This window comes from Macaca mulatta, chromosome 2 (genome assembly GCF_049350105.2).
Source record: "Macaca mulatta isolate MMU2019108-1 chromosome 2, T2T-MMU8v2.0, whole genome shotgun sequence".
In the NCBI taxonomy this organism is placed as follows: domain Eukaryota; kingdom Metazoa; phylum Chordata; class Mammalia; order Primates; family Cercopithecidae; genus Macaca; species Macaca mulatta.
Window position 1 is genome coordinate 136,378,888 of NC_133407.1, and position 13,068 is coordinate 136,391,955.

General features: G+C 43.1%; 1 protein-coding gene across 5 annotated transcripts in view; it reads left to right on the forward strand.

The window, feature by feature from the left end:
• The first annotated feature begins 6,739 nt into the window (after positions 1-6,739).
• GXYLT2 (glucoside xylosyltransferase 2) overlaps positions 6,740-13,068 on the forward strand; it is a 91,744-nt gene continuing 85,415 nt past the window's right edge. For 2 of the 5 annotated variants that reach the window (XM_077989930.1, XM_028843068.2), the window contains exon 1: positions 6,780-7,215. In XM_077989930.1, coding sequence (XP_077846056.1) covers positions 6,941-7,215 — 275 coding nt within the window. In that variant the 5' untranslated portion in view covers positions 6,780-6,940. 5 annotated transcript variants of the gene reach the window in all.

Consider the following 13,068-nt stretch of genomic DNA (forward strand, 5'->3'; position numbering starts at 1 on the left):
ACCCATTGAAATAAAAAAATAAAGTAAAATAAAATCTATCTACCAAAACAATTAAATAAATAAATAAATGTCCAGTCTGATAATTCCAACATCTGTGGCATATCTGAGTCTAGTTCTAGGGTTTGCATTGTCTCTTCAAACTGTAGTTTTAGTCTTCCAGTATGCCATGTAATTTTTTGTTACATACTATATACGATATCATAGAGAAAAACTATGGTAAATAGGCTTTTAGTGATATGGTGGTAAGGGGTCAGGGGAGGGGAAGCATTCTATAGTCCTATGATTAGGTTGCTGTCTTTTAGTAAGCCTATGCCCCTTGGCTAGAAACTTCACAAGTGCTTCCAGTCCCCCTCTCTGTAGGTGGGACAGGATAGTTAAAGGGAGCTCAAGTTGGGCATTTCCCTTCCCCAGTTCACTTAGGCTCCGATAAACCCCAATAGGTTAGACTCTGATAAAAAAAATAGTTTCTCTTGAGGGCAGGCAGAAGGCCTGATGTATTTAAAAATGATTACTGTTTCCTCCCCTTGCCAGAGCAGGAGGGGATTTTCCTCTAGTGTTCACTGTGAGAACTTGGCAGAGCTCCTGGAGGTAAACTCCCAAGAGTGTGGGTCTCATAAGACTGAGCACTGAGCGCCCCCAACCTCCAGGGTTTTTAACTTCTGACTTTTCCACATTAAGCCTTCAGTAATTTGTGAATTATAGTTTAGGTTTTCCTACCCCAGCACTGGTTCCTGCAGAGGTTTCTGCTTGGGTTAAGTTGCACTTAATTCTCTGTATTTCCCTGACTCTTCAAATTCTGGGACAGTGGTTTGCCCTGTGATCTTACTTCTCTGATGGACCTAAAAAGAATTGTTAATTTTCAGTTTGTACAACTTTTCACTTGTTGTTAGGACAGAATAATGAGGTACAAGCTCCTTACATGACAGACTGCAAACCAGAAGTCCTATCTGCTTTTTCCTTTTAGCTGAGCAAATTAGCTAACTCTTCTGTGTCTTAATCTCCTTATCAATAAATGACATAATAGCATCTACCCCTTAGATTAAATGAGTTAACACATGTAAAGTTCTTAGAATGGAAATAACCTTCAGTAAGACATAATGAATGTTAATAATGACTACTATTATTAGTACATTTATGATGTAACTTCAAAATAGGAATATATGTGTGTGTGTACACAGATATAATAAATATTTTATAATATCAATAAATATATAACTCCTTAATCACTGCGTTGCTAGATCAATGTTTGCTGGATAGAGCTCCAGACTGGGCCAAGTTAGGATGAATAGCTAACAACCAGTAGTTGACAATGAATGCTTTATGGTAACCATTAATTTCACATAGAATTGATGCACTTAATTCTCACAAGAAATATATAAATGCTATTATTATCCTCATTTGATACATGAGGAAATGAAGCTTAGGAAGAGAAAGTAACATGCCCAGAAGTGTGCAGCTAGTAAAGAATGGAGCTAATATTTGACCCTAAGAAATTTTACTATAGAATGTGAGCTCGTATTTTTCTGCCTTCTGATTTATTATTTTTAAAAAGCTGTAAAATATTCTACAATGGTATAAATGGTCAGCTGATTTACAACAAATACTAATAAAATTCACTAAGAGAAGGATGATCTTTTCAACAAATGGATTAATTAAATATCCACAGAAAAATATAAATCCTGTCCTCTACCTTTATACTTTACACATAAAAATAATCCATGATGGGTTGTAGATCTACTTGTGAAAAATCAAATAATATAGAGTCTAGAACTGTGCTTTCCAACATGGCAGCCACTAGCCCTATGTTACTATTTAAATTAAATAAAATTAAAAATCATTTCCTTAGTTGTACTAGGCACATTTCAAGTGCTCAACAGCCACATGGAGTTGGTGACTACCATATTGGATGGAACAGACACTGAACATTACCATTATCACAGAAACTTCTATCTTTTGTTTATTATTTTTATTTTTGTAGACATAGGGCCTCACTTTGTTGCCTAGGTTCATCTTGAACTTCTGGCCTCAAGTGATTCTCCCACCTCCTGTCCCAAAGTACTAGGATTACTGATGTGAACCACCATGCCCAGCCCAGACAGCTCTATCGTAAAAGAAGATAAAATAATTTCTTGAGACCAAGAGGTAGGCAAAGACTTCTTAGACAAAACACCAAACCTACTAACCCTGAGAGAAAAGACTGATAAGCTGAACTTCAAAAAAAAAGAAAGAAAGAAACTAGATTCTTCCAACAATCACATGAGTGAAACCAGGAGCAGATCTTTCCCCAGCTGTGCCTTCAGATAAGACCACAGAGGTGGGCCAACAACTGATGGTAGCCTTGTGAGAGACTGTGAAGCAGAGGGCCCAGCTAAGCTATGCCCAGATTCCTGACTGACAGAAACTATGAGATTATGCATATTAAGCCACTAAATGTTGTGGGTCATTTGTTTTGCAACAATAGATCAGTCATATAAGAGGTGAGGGAAAGAGGATGGTTTTCACATAATTTCTGGCTCGAGCCACTAGGTAACTAGAGGAGTCAAGATTCTAGGAGAAAAAATAGATTTCAGAGCTTCCAAATTATTAAATATTCCCATATCCAGAACTTTAAATACAGTGGATTCTCAAAGAATTAAAATAAAATGCTAATATGACAATGATTTGGAATATAATTGAATTTTAGATGATTTATAAAGCATTATAATTAAGCATTTTTTTCTATCATTTAAGTGAGACATTGGGTAAGCCATGGGTAAGGAAGTCTGGAAGCCTTTTCTATAATATTAGAGGATGTAGCTCATTCTCTCTTGCCACCGCCAGGTAAGAAGTTCCTCTCACCCTCTGCCATGATTCTGAGGCCTCCCCAGTCGTGTGGAACTACATGTGCATTGCCATTGTGATTTCTCTTCTCATGATCCTGATATGTGCTATTGGCTGCTTACGGAGCATACAAGCAATACACAGCCCAGATCATCCCATTCTTCTGCTACCAGATCTTTGATTTTGCCCTAAATACCTTGGTTGCAATCACTGTGCTTGTTTGTCCAAACTCCATTCAGGAATACACATGACAACTGCCTCCTAATTTTCCCTACAGAGAGGATGTCATGTCAGTGAATCCTACCTATTTGGTCCTTATTATTCTTCTGTTTATTAGCATTATCTTGACTTTTAAGGGTTACTTGATTAGCTGTTTTGGAACTGCTACCAATGCCAGGAACTCCTCCGATGTCCTGGTTTATGTTACCAGCAATGACACTACCCGTGTATGATGATGCCACTATGAATGGTGCTGCCAAGGAGCCGCCGCCACCTTACATGTCTGCCTAAGCCTTCAAGTGGGCGGAGCTGACGGCAGCAGCTTGACTTTTCAGACATCTGAGCAATAGTTCTGTTATTTCACTTTTGTGATGAGCTCTCTGAGCTTGTTTGTTGCTGAAATGCTACTTTAAAAAATTTAGATGTTAGGTTGACACCTGTAGTTTTCAACATATGCTTTGCTAGAACACTATGATAGATTAGCTGTAGAATTCTTTCTGTAGGACTGGGGGTGTAATGGGCTTCTCTGACCTTCCCTAGGCAGTGAAACTTCCCCCAAATCTGATGGACCTAGAGTCAGAGAAGTCCACTTTTGTAGCTGCTGGGTCCCAAAGTTGGGCAGTTAGTCACATTTTTTCTCTCTGTTCCCTCTCTTTTGAAAGTGTAAAATAAAACCAAAAATAGACAACTTTTTCTTAAGCCATTCCAGGGTAGAGAACAAAACCTTATGAAAACAGGAATGTCAATTGTGTAATCATTATTCTAATGAGTTAAATAGAAGTCCTCATGTATGTGTTACAAGAATTTCCCCCATAACATTCTTTTTTTTGAGACGGAGTCTTGCTCTGTCGCCCAGGCTATGACTTAAGTTCAATGGCAGTTTGCGTTTGGTGGTAAAGGATTTTCTCCATGGCCTGAATTAAGACCATTAGAAAACACAAGGCCGTGGGAGCAGTAACCATCTGATGACTGTTCTTGTGTATCTGGTGTCCACGGACATGGGCCACGTGCCTCATCTGTGTTAGAGGGTGGAACGGATGTGTTTGGCGCTGCATGGGATCTGGCGTTCCTCTTCTCCTGGAGTCACATCCCCACCCAAGGCCCTCTTAAGTGTTCTGCCCTAGCTTGGTTCAAAGAGGTCATCCAACTGACTTTATCAAGTGGAATTGGGATATATTTGATACACATTTGTCTAACAACGTGGAAAAGGGTTTTCCTCCTCCTTTCCCTGCAAGGGACATCCTACTGCTTTGAACTTCCAAGTATGCCTAGTCATCTTTTAAAATGTAAAAGTTTTCAGAAAATTGAGGGTTGCTTTCCTTGTATGTGCTTATTATCTTGACTACCTGAATTGTAAGGGATTTTTATATATTCACATGTTCCAAAGTCAGCAACTCTCCTGTTGGTTCATTATTGAATGTGCTGTAAATGAAGTCTTTTGCAATGAAAATGAGGTTTGCCCACATCCAAAAAAATAAAAAATTAGAGGATGTAATTTTCGACGAATCAGAGCAATCCAAACAAATCCAAAAGTTGGGTTTGGACTCAGTGGAAGGACGCAAATCAGGCTCTTTTTTTTTTTTTGCTTCAGTGAGGTTCAAGAAAACTGAGTCCTCTTTGGTCCATTATTCTTTGGTGTTTAAGGCTAAAACCCTGGTTACTAATCAAGTGTTACTTTGACTCACTTTACCTTTGCTTATCCTTGTTGCATCTGTCCTCCCAGAGGTAGAAGGGAGGGGGCAAGACAGAGTTGGGAATGCCTGCTTCTCTGGGCCACATGTCAACATAGTGGTGGCCATTTCTAAACCTGAAAGGTCTAAACATCAGGCCTTAGCCTGGCCTAGTGTTTCTCAACAGGGTCCCATGCTGGCCCAGGATAGTTTTCGTTGTTGTCATGTCCTGAGCATTGCAGGAGGTTTTGCATATGCTAGTAGAACCTGTCAGCCTTCCCACAATTTCAGATGCTTCCGAGTAGGATGGCACCTTCCCCCTCATCTTTGAGAACTAATGAATTCTTTGCGCTTACTCACCTACATGTCCCCCACACTGAACTTGCACCCTGCCATTTTCTAGATGTCTGCTTGGCAAGAGCTTCCAAATTGCTAAATATTCTCATCCCTAGAACTTTAAATACAATGGGTTCTCAAGGAATTAAAATAAAATGCTAATATAAGAATAATTCAGTATATAACTGAATTTTAGATTATTTATAAAGCAACATGGAATCTTGTAGAAACTCAGCAACAGGCTGGGCACGGTGGCTCACGCCTGTAATCCCAACACTTTGGGAGGATGAGACGGGTGGATCACTTGAGGTCAGGTGTTCAAGACAAGCATGGCCAACGTGGTGAAACTCTGTCTCTACTAAATATACAAAAATTAGCCGAGTGTGGTGGCGCAGCCTGTAATCCCAGCTACTTGGGAGGCTGAGGCAGGAGAATGGCTTGAACCCGGGAGGCGGAGGCTGCAGTAAGAGCTGAGATTGCACCATTGCACTCCGGCCTGGGCGACAGAGCAAGAAAAAAAAAAATACTAAAAAACTAAAAAACTCAGGGACGTTGTTATAACTAGTGTTCTTTGTTCTGTGGTGTGCTGAAAAGAGAGTTAATGGAGTCCTGGCTGTCAGTTCACCGTGAGTCATAAGAGGATGTGTCCTAATGTTTCATATTTGTAACTGGGGATCCCCTGGAAGAATCGTCTGGAAATTATGACCTTCATCTGGCGATTGTAGCTGTTAACATCTCCAAAGAAGCCATTCTGACATTGTGTTGTGAAATTATTACTCTCTCTCAAATCTGTGCCAGAAAAAAAATACAATGTGTGTTTATGTATATATGATAAGCTATGTTTTATTGAACTAATCATTACAGAACTTTTATTGGGCACTGACCGTGAGCCAGGCACTGTGCTAGTTTCTTTGAAGGCATTATTTAATTTAATGCCCACAAAACGCCTCTGTAGTAAGCAGTATTATCATTCCCATTTTGCATGTAAGGAAGTTAAGGCTTGAGAAAGTTGTGCAGCTTCCTCAGGATCACCAAGCCAGTTAAGTGATGGTGTCAGATTTCAAATCCAAACTTTGAAATTCATTCTCTAATTTCTTCGGACTACATGGATCTGTTCTGGCCAGTCTAGCTGTCCCAAGTTCTACTTTGGTGTTTTGAGTCTGAAGCCCCAACTACTAATCACATGTTACTTTTACTCTCTTTGCCTTATTGCATGTGTCCTTGTTGAATATGTCCTCCTCCAGGAAAAAGGGAGGTGGCAAGACAGAGGCAGCAATAGGGGTTTATTCAACAGATATTTACTGGACACCACCACCCGCAGATCCCTGCACTGGGCAAACAGGACAGAGATGTTCCTGCCTGAAAGGATGTGTGGATAAGTGCACAAATGTGTGGATAGATAGATAAAATAAATAAGGATGAAACACATGGAATACATCAACAAATAAGTGAATCATGGCATGATGACAATCAGCGGGAAGAGTGGATGGCATGGGTGGGTGAGTGAACGGGGAGGTAAACGAACGAACGAATGAATGAATGGAGTGGTTTTGAGTCTGAGCTACCAGAACTCCGAGCGCCTAGCGGCGGGCGGGTGGGCGGAGGGGCGGCTACTCCACACAGTACGGTAGGCTCAGGCTGCTCCTCCTGGAGCCCCGCTCTCACCGCCTCCCCCTCCTCTCCTCCCTCTCCTCCCTCTCCTCCCTCTCCTCCCTCTCCTCCTCCTCCGCCGTCGCCGCCGCCGCCGGCCGCCCGCCGGCCGCCACGACCCCAGTCCCCGGCGGGCGGGCGGAGGAGGCGACCGCCGCGCGCTGCTGCACTCGTCTTGCCGCTGCCGCGATGCGCAGAGGGACCGAACCGCCTGGGGGCCGCCGCCGCCGCCGCCGCGCCGCACCATGAAGCTCCGCAGCAAGGCGGCGGCGCTGCTCCTGCTCGCGCTGGCCGCGCTGCTGCTGGCGCTGCTGTCCCTGCGCGCTGGCCGCGCTGAGCCCCCAGCGCCTCCCGCACGCCCCGCGTCCGCCCCGCAGCGCCACCCCGCGCCGGTCCCCGCGCGCTGGCCGGCACCGGGCGCCCTCCCCGTGGCCAGCCCGGGAGTTCGGAGGCGCCGGCCCCAGCGTCCGCGCCCCCGAGCGGGCCGCCGGGGCGCTGCGAGACTGGAGAAGTTGGCGAGGTGAGTCGTGGCAACCCCAGAATCCCATCTGCGGACCCGTGTCTCGCTCCCTACACCCGTGCCAAGTCCAAGGGAGGCTTTGGGCTGGAGAGGCAGACTTCCAAGTTTCACCCACGGGCTGCCCACTTCTGTTTCTTAGCCCGATAGAAAAGAAGACCCACCTCGGTGGAGTCCCTCTAACAGCTCAGTGCTGATAATCACGTACATTTTTGAAGTGTCAAGGAAAGTGGTTTCGTACATTAAATTTTTTAACTGTCAAGGCAAGGCGTATTTTTGCACTCTTGCAAACATGCACCCTTTGTTTAATTTGTCAAAAGCCATCACAGTGCAAGAATGCTTTATCTAATTCTCATGTTTCACTGGAGAATTTTGCCGAAACCTTAGATCTGATTGAGTTGGAAAAGTTAGATGTTTACCAAGGACTGGCAGCCTCTCGTTCAACCTGGAGTACCCCCATGCTTAGAACAGAAGAGACACTTGACCTAAGTTTATTAAAAAGTTCTCTGCTTGAAAGGACTGATGCGTGGCACAGAAAAGACAGAGTGGGGGTTTCCAGATCCTCATTCTGTTTCAGGCTCAAGTGTGGTCAAAGGGTTCTCCTACAAGAAAAACATCTTAACCTTCCACCTTATGTTTGATACTCTCTTTCCCTACACAAAGCTTAACACGCTGAGGCTTTTCATCAGAGCGCTTTATATTTGGCCTTAGGGTTGCTGGAACGCCCCGCAGGTTAGGGATTTGCGTTCATTTCCTTTGTTGTGGAGGGCTTTTCAACAATCCCCTTGTCTTCTAGTGAGTCTGTTTCATCTGCCCTTTCAAAACTGTTGTTTCTAACTGCCAATGCAACGTCCTCGTTTGCTGGGCTCCTTAATTTCAACCTGAAGGGAGTTGAAAAATTCCTTTTAACCATAATGACTAAATCTCTTTGGTGCTTTTACTGTAACTAAGAGAAAAGACATGAAACCTCAAGAAGTAGCTGTGTCAGCTTTTGTTTCCCTTCTGCCTCACTACAGATGGGTACTGACAAGTTTTAGAGGGAAAAAGACCCCAACAATCTGTCACTTTAAAGTACTTATAACACTTTACAGCCCCTTCTGAATGTGTACAGTCTTTAAGGATATGTCTGTTAGGAAATTAATAGGATTTCTCCTCTTCTATACTGGTGTTTCTTATGATAGATTAATTAGGGTTTAACTGCAAGTTTAATATGATTGCTAAGTTTGATGGGACAACTGGTAAGATAATAATAATAATGTCACCCTTAACATTGTTAACCTATTGCCAGGGATATTGCTAACCACAGTAGACACAAATAGTCACAGTTAACACTTACATATACAACTACATAATCCACACCATAATCTCCCCCAACCCCCACTACCTTTTTGTTTTTTTGAGACAAAAAAAAATCATGGCACATGCAGTGCCATGATCTCTGCTCACTGCAACCGCCACTTCCCAGGTTCAAGCCTCCCAGGTTCAAGTGATTCTCATGCCTCAGCCTGCCAAGTAGCTTGCACACAGGCGTGTGCCACCATGCCCAGCTAATTTTTGTATTTTTAGTAGAGAAACGGGGTTTCACCATATTGGCCAGGAACTCCTGAGCCCAGTGATCCACCTGCCTCAGCCTCCCAAAGTGTTAGGATTACAGGTGTGAGCCACCGCGCCCTGCCCACACCATAACCCTTTGATAGTGGTTTTCAAAGTGTGGACTTTAGACCAGTTGCACAGGCATCATCTGGGAACTTGTTAGAAATGCAGATTCCTGGGCCCCACCCTAGCCCTACAGAATCAGAAGCTTTGGAGCGGGGGGTGGTCAGCAACCGTGTTTTAACAAGTCCCTCCCATTGTTTCTCACACACAACAAAGTTTGATAAAGTGCTTTGCAAAGCACCAATGGTATCCCCACTTTTCAGATGAGGAAAATATTGCACAAGGGTTAGCAATTTTTCCAGAGTTCACAGGTAACCTGGTAGAGAAAGAGAAAGATCCAGGCAGTGTGGACTCAGGTTGAGCACTTACGTGCTATGCTGATGTCATGCCATAGACTTGCCTGCAATTCGTAATTTTACTGAGATTTTTTTAAAGAAACACTAGATTTTTGGATCTGTCTCATTCTTCAAGGTGTTGAGAACAGTGGCGCAGCATCTTTTTGTCTCTATCTGAACAAAGTGGCTCTGACTAGGAGGAGATCATGAACAGAATCCAAATGGATGTTTTAGGGAAGGACTATTTCCAGGAGCAACAGTACCCTTGAAGCCATTTTTCTTTTGAACATATCTCTTAGATTATCATGGAAATCATGGCCAACACCATAGGAATAAGGAACAAAATTTTAAAACTGGAGTAAAAGACAAAAGCCACAGGAAGTCTCAGGCTCAAATGCATAAACAGTTGACATTTTCTGGGACTTATTTATTGTTTCTCTTGCTACCTCCACAGAAATGGCAGCAGAAGGCTCTGAAGTTGTGAGGGAGTAGGAGGATCTCTGCTAGGTCTCCTTTATTGCTTTCCTAATTCTGCTTGGGTTAAATTTTTGTGGTTTAGGAGGAATTTCATTTAGGGAGGGAAGAGAAAGCCTCGTGTTTTCAAAAAACGAGTGCTTTAATCTCTTTACATGGCTAGAATCCAGAAGAGATGAAGGCTACGTGATCTCATTTCTCTGGTCTGGGGAGGGTCAGGCTTGTGGTTGTAGTTAGCTGAGAGCCTGGAGTTGGATGTGACACAGTCCACCACCTGCTTACCATCCACAGCCTGTGCTGCCTCGCCTCCCACAGGGGGCTGCTGTAAGTGAAGTTCTGCCACGTCAACGCAGGAAACGTAGCACTCTCCTTCCACATCTTGTTTTCATTTCACAGAAGTTTCCAAGGACTTGCCTCGTTAGTAGGCAGACCCTTCAATTTTATAACTAGTCATTTGTATACAATCTGTCCTGTGGTGGCCTCCTTCTCTATAAATATAAAGCCAGGAGGTAAGTAAGGTCTGAGCTTTTCTATCAAGGGGGGGATTTGAAAACGGACACCATTCTGGAAGCAGCAGTCCCAGTGCACAAAAGAAATGAAATCTTCCTTCTATTTTGGCTTACTGGTGATTTATAGCTGGCTGACTTCCAAAAAGAATCTGAGGCGACGTATAGTAAAAGACACATATACAATAAGTCCATTGAAATGGTATGAAAAATGAAAAGTCATAAAGAAGAGGGGTAAATAAATACTGTTCATCAAAAATAAACAGTACTTCTGTTAGTAGGATTAAGTGTTAAATTTAAGCCTGGCAGCCGTTTCAAAAAGGGAACCTTGAGGGGCTGCCTCATTTTCACTGAATAAGAGGAAAGATTTATCAAGAGAGATCTTTTTTTTTTTTCCTAAAACTGAATCATAAAATGAGAATTGTACTTGGGAATAGATTTTAGACATTAGAAGACTCGCTCTAGGTTGCTTCTGAAAACTCCTCCTTGAGCCTACATGTGGAAAAGGAAGGTTAACTGCTAATCAGCGCAATATAGGAAAGAAGTTGGCATGTGGAGTTCAGCAAATTGGGTTCTAATCCAAAGCCATTTCACCTTATTTTCTTCATCTGTGAAATGAGCAAATTAATCTAAAAGTTGTCTAAGATATCTTCCAGCTCAGACATTTGATGATCCTGTGATGAGATCATCAAGTTTAGCAGCAAAAGCCCAACAATGGCTATTGCATGGCCCTTTGTGCTAACTCTTGCAAAATCACTGTTTCCCATTTATGGGCTCCATCCTAGGGCTCTTACTGATTACTCAACCGCAACCCTGTCCTGAACTTTATTCTTTTTCTTCTGTGTTGGCCTGGATATTGCTGTTTCTCTTAAAATATGGCTTCTAAGGGAGACTTAAGCTACCTTTAAGCCCTGTAGTTTTCCTCTGCCATTTTATTCCATAGTCATTCAGCAAATGTGATTGCACATTTACTCTATCAGGCACTCCTGGTACAATGGTGAATGGAGTTGCTGCCCTCCCAGAATTTGGGGATGAGGGAAAGGAGACAATACAAAAACGCATTACACTTGGCAGCCTCCCCAGCTGCTCCAATGAAAGGAAGCATGTGTCTCATCAAGAGGCACCATTTCCTGCAGTTCCCTTTGGTGTCTGAGATAAGTCTTCTCAGAGTGTTCAAACCTGAATAAAGGTCTCACTAAAAGGGATGGTGTTCTGTAGCAAAATGCTTCATCTATGTCCATCCTATAATTAGCTAATAGCCCCAGAGCACATTAAAGGTGTCTGGATCTTGAGTACTGTCTATGATACTATGTAGTGTGAGTCTTGATTCTGTCCACAATTCATTTTTGTTGATTGGTCCATGAATCCCCTCGATCACCCTCCACACCTACTCAGTCAGTAAGCCCTATTGGTTCTATCTCAAAAATATATCCCCAGTTCCACCATTTCCACTCCATAGTTACTTAGTGAGGTCCTAACCGCCATCATTCCCTAGCTGGACACCTACAGGTGCCTACTCTCCGGTTTGTGTGGTTCCATTCTAGCGCCCTCTACAGTCCATTTTCCTTACAGCCGCTGAAATAATCTGTAATAGGTAGACCAGATGGGGTCCACCTATTTGCTGGTTAAAGCCTTCCAGTGATTGACTTCCTATCACACTAAGAATAACTTTAAGTTTCCCTGTGTGGCCTTTGAGCCCTTGCCTGATCTCAACCCCATTTAGTTTTCTGGCCTCCTCTTCTACCACTCCCCATTCACTTACTCTGCTTCAGCCACACTGGGCTTCAAACACACCAAGCCCATTCCTGCTTCAGTAGTATGCATCTCTCTAGTGCTGGAATGTTTGCGCACATCCTAGCATGGCTAGCTCCTCCGTTTCTTTCAGGACTGTTCTCAAATATTTTCTCCTAAGGGGGTCCTCGCCATCACTCTCTTCTGCCTTACCCTGTTTAGTCTTTTGTTTTTCAGAGCACTCATTGTGTGAATATTGTATGTTCTTTGCTCCTGCCCCCTCATGTACACTTAACAGTGTTCTTCTTAAATCACTATTTCACTGACTCCTAAAACAGAGATGATCTCATAGTAGATACTCAATACGTATTTGTTGAATGAACTAATGAATGGGTGCAGGAACTGCCTGTGCCAGCCCTGTTCCAAGATTTACTTATAATATTAAGTTCCTTATTATCGGCCAGGCGCGGTGGCTCAAGCCTGTAATCCCAGCACTTTGGGAGGCCGAGACGGGCGGATCACGAGGTCAGGAGATCGAGACCATCCTGGCTAATATGGTGAAACCCCGTCTCTACTAAAAAATACAAAAAACTAGCCGGGCGAGGTGGTGGGTGCCTGTAGTCCCAGCTACTCGGGAGGCTGAGGCAGGAGAATGGCATAAACCCGGGAGGCGGAGCTTGCAGTGAGCTGAGATCCGGCCACTGCACTCCAGCCTGGGCGACAAAGCGAGACTCCGTCTCAGAAAAAAAAAAAAAAAAAAAAAAAAAGTTCCTTATTATCTAGTAATATTTAAAATGGTCCCATACCCTTTTGAAGAATAGTAAGGGTCTTTAATAGTAACACCATTAAAAGAGAGGGACGTTTTTCCTTTTAAATAGGTTTTATTATTTTTTATTACTTTTGGGTTTTTTTCTTTTTTTAGGATAGTGTCTCACTGTGTCGCCCCAAGAGAGAGTCTAAGCCCACCATGATGATCCATGCCTTTCATAATGTGAGCTTCTTGTATCCAGGACTAAGCGTGTCAATACACTCATTTCTCTGCCAACAGCTATTGGTCTACAGGTGTGTCATATGACCCAAACTGGCCCAATCAGCCAGAAGGAAAGAACTTATTTTACATTATTAAACAAAAGACTCCATCTTCTAGATACAAC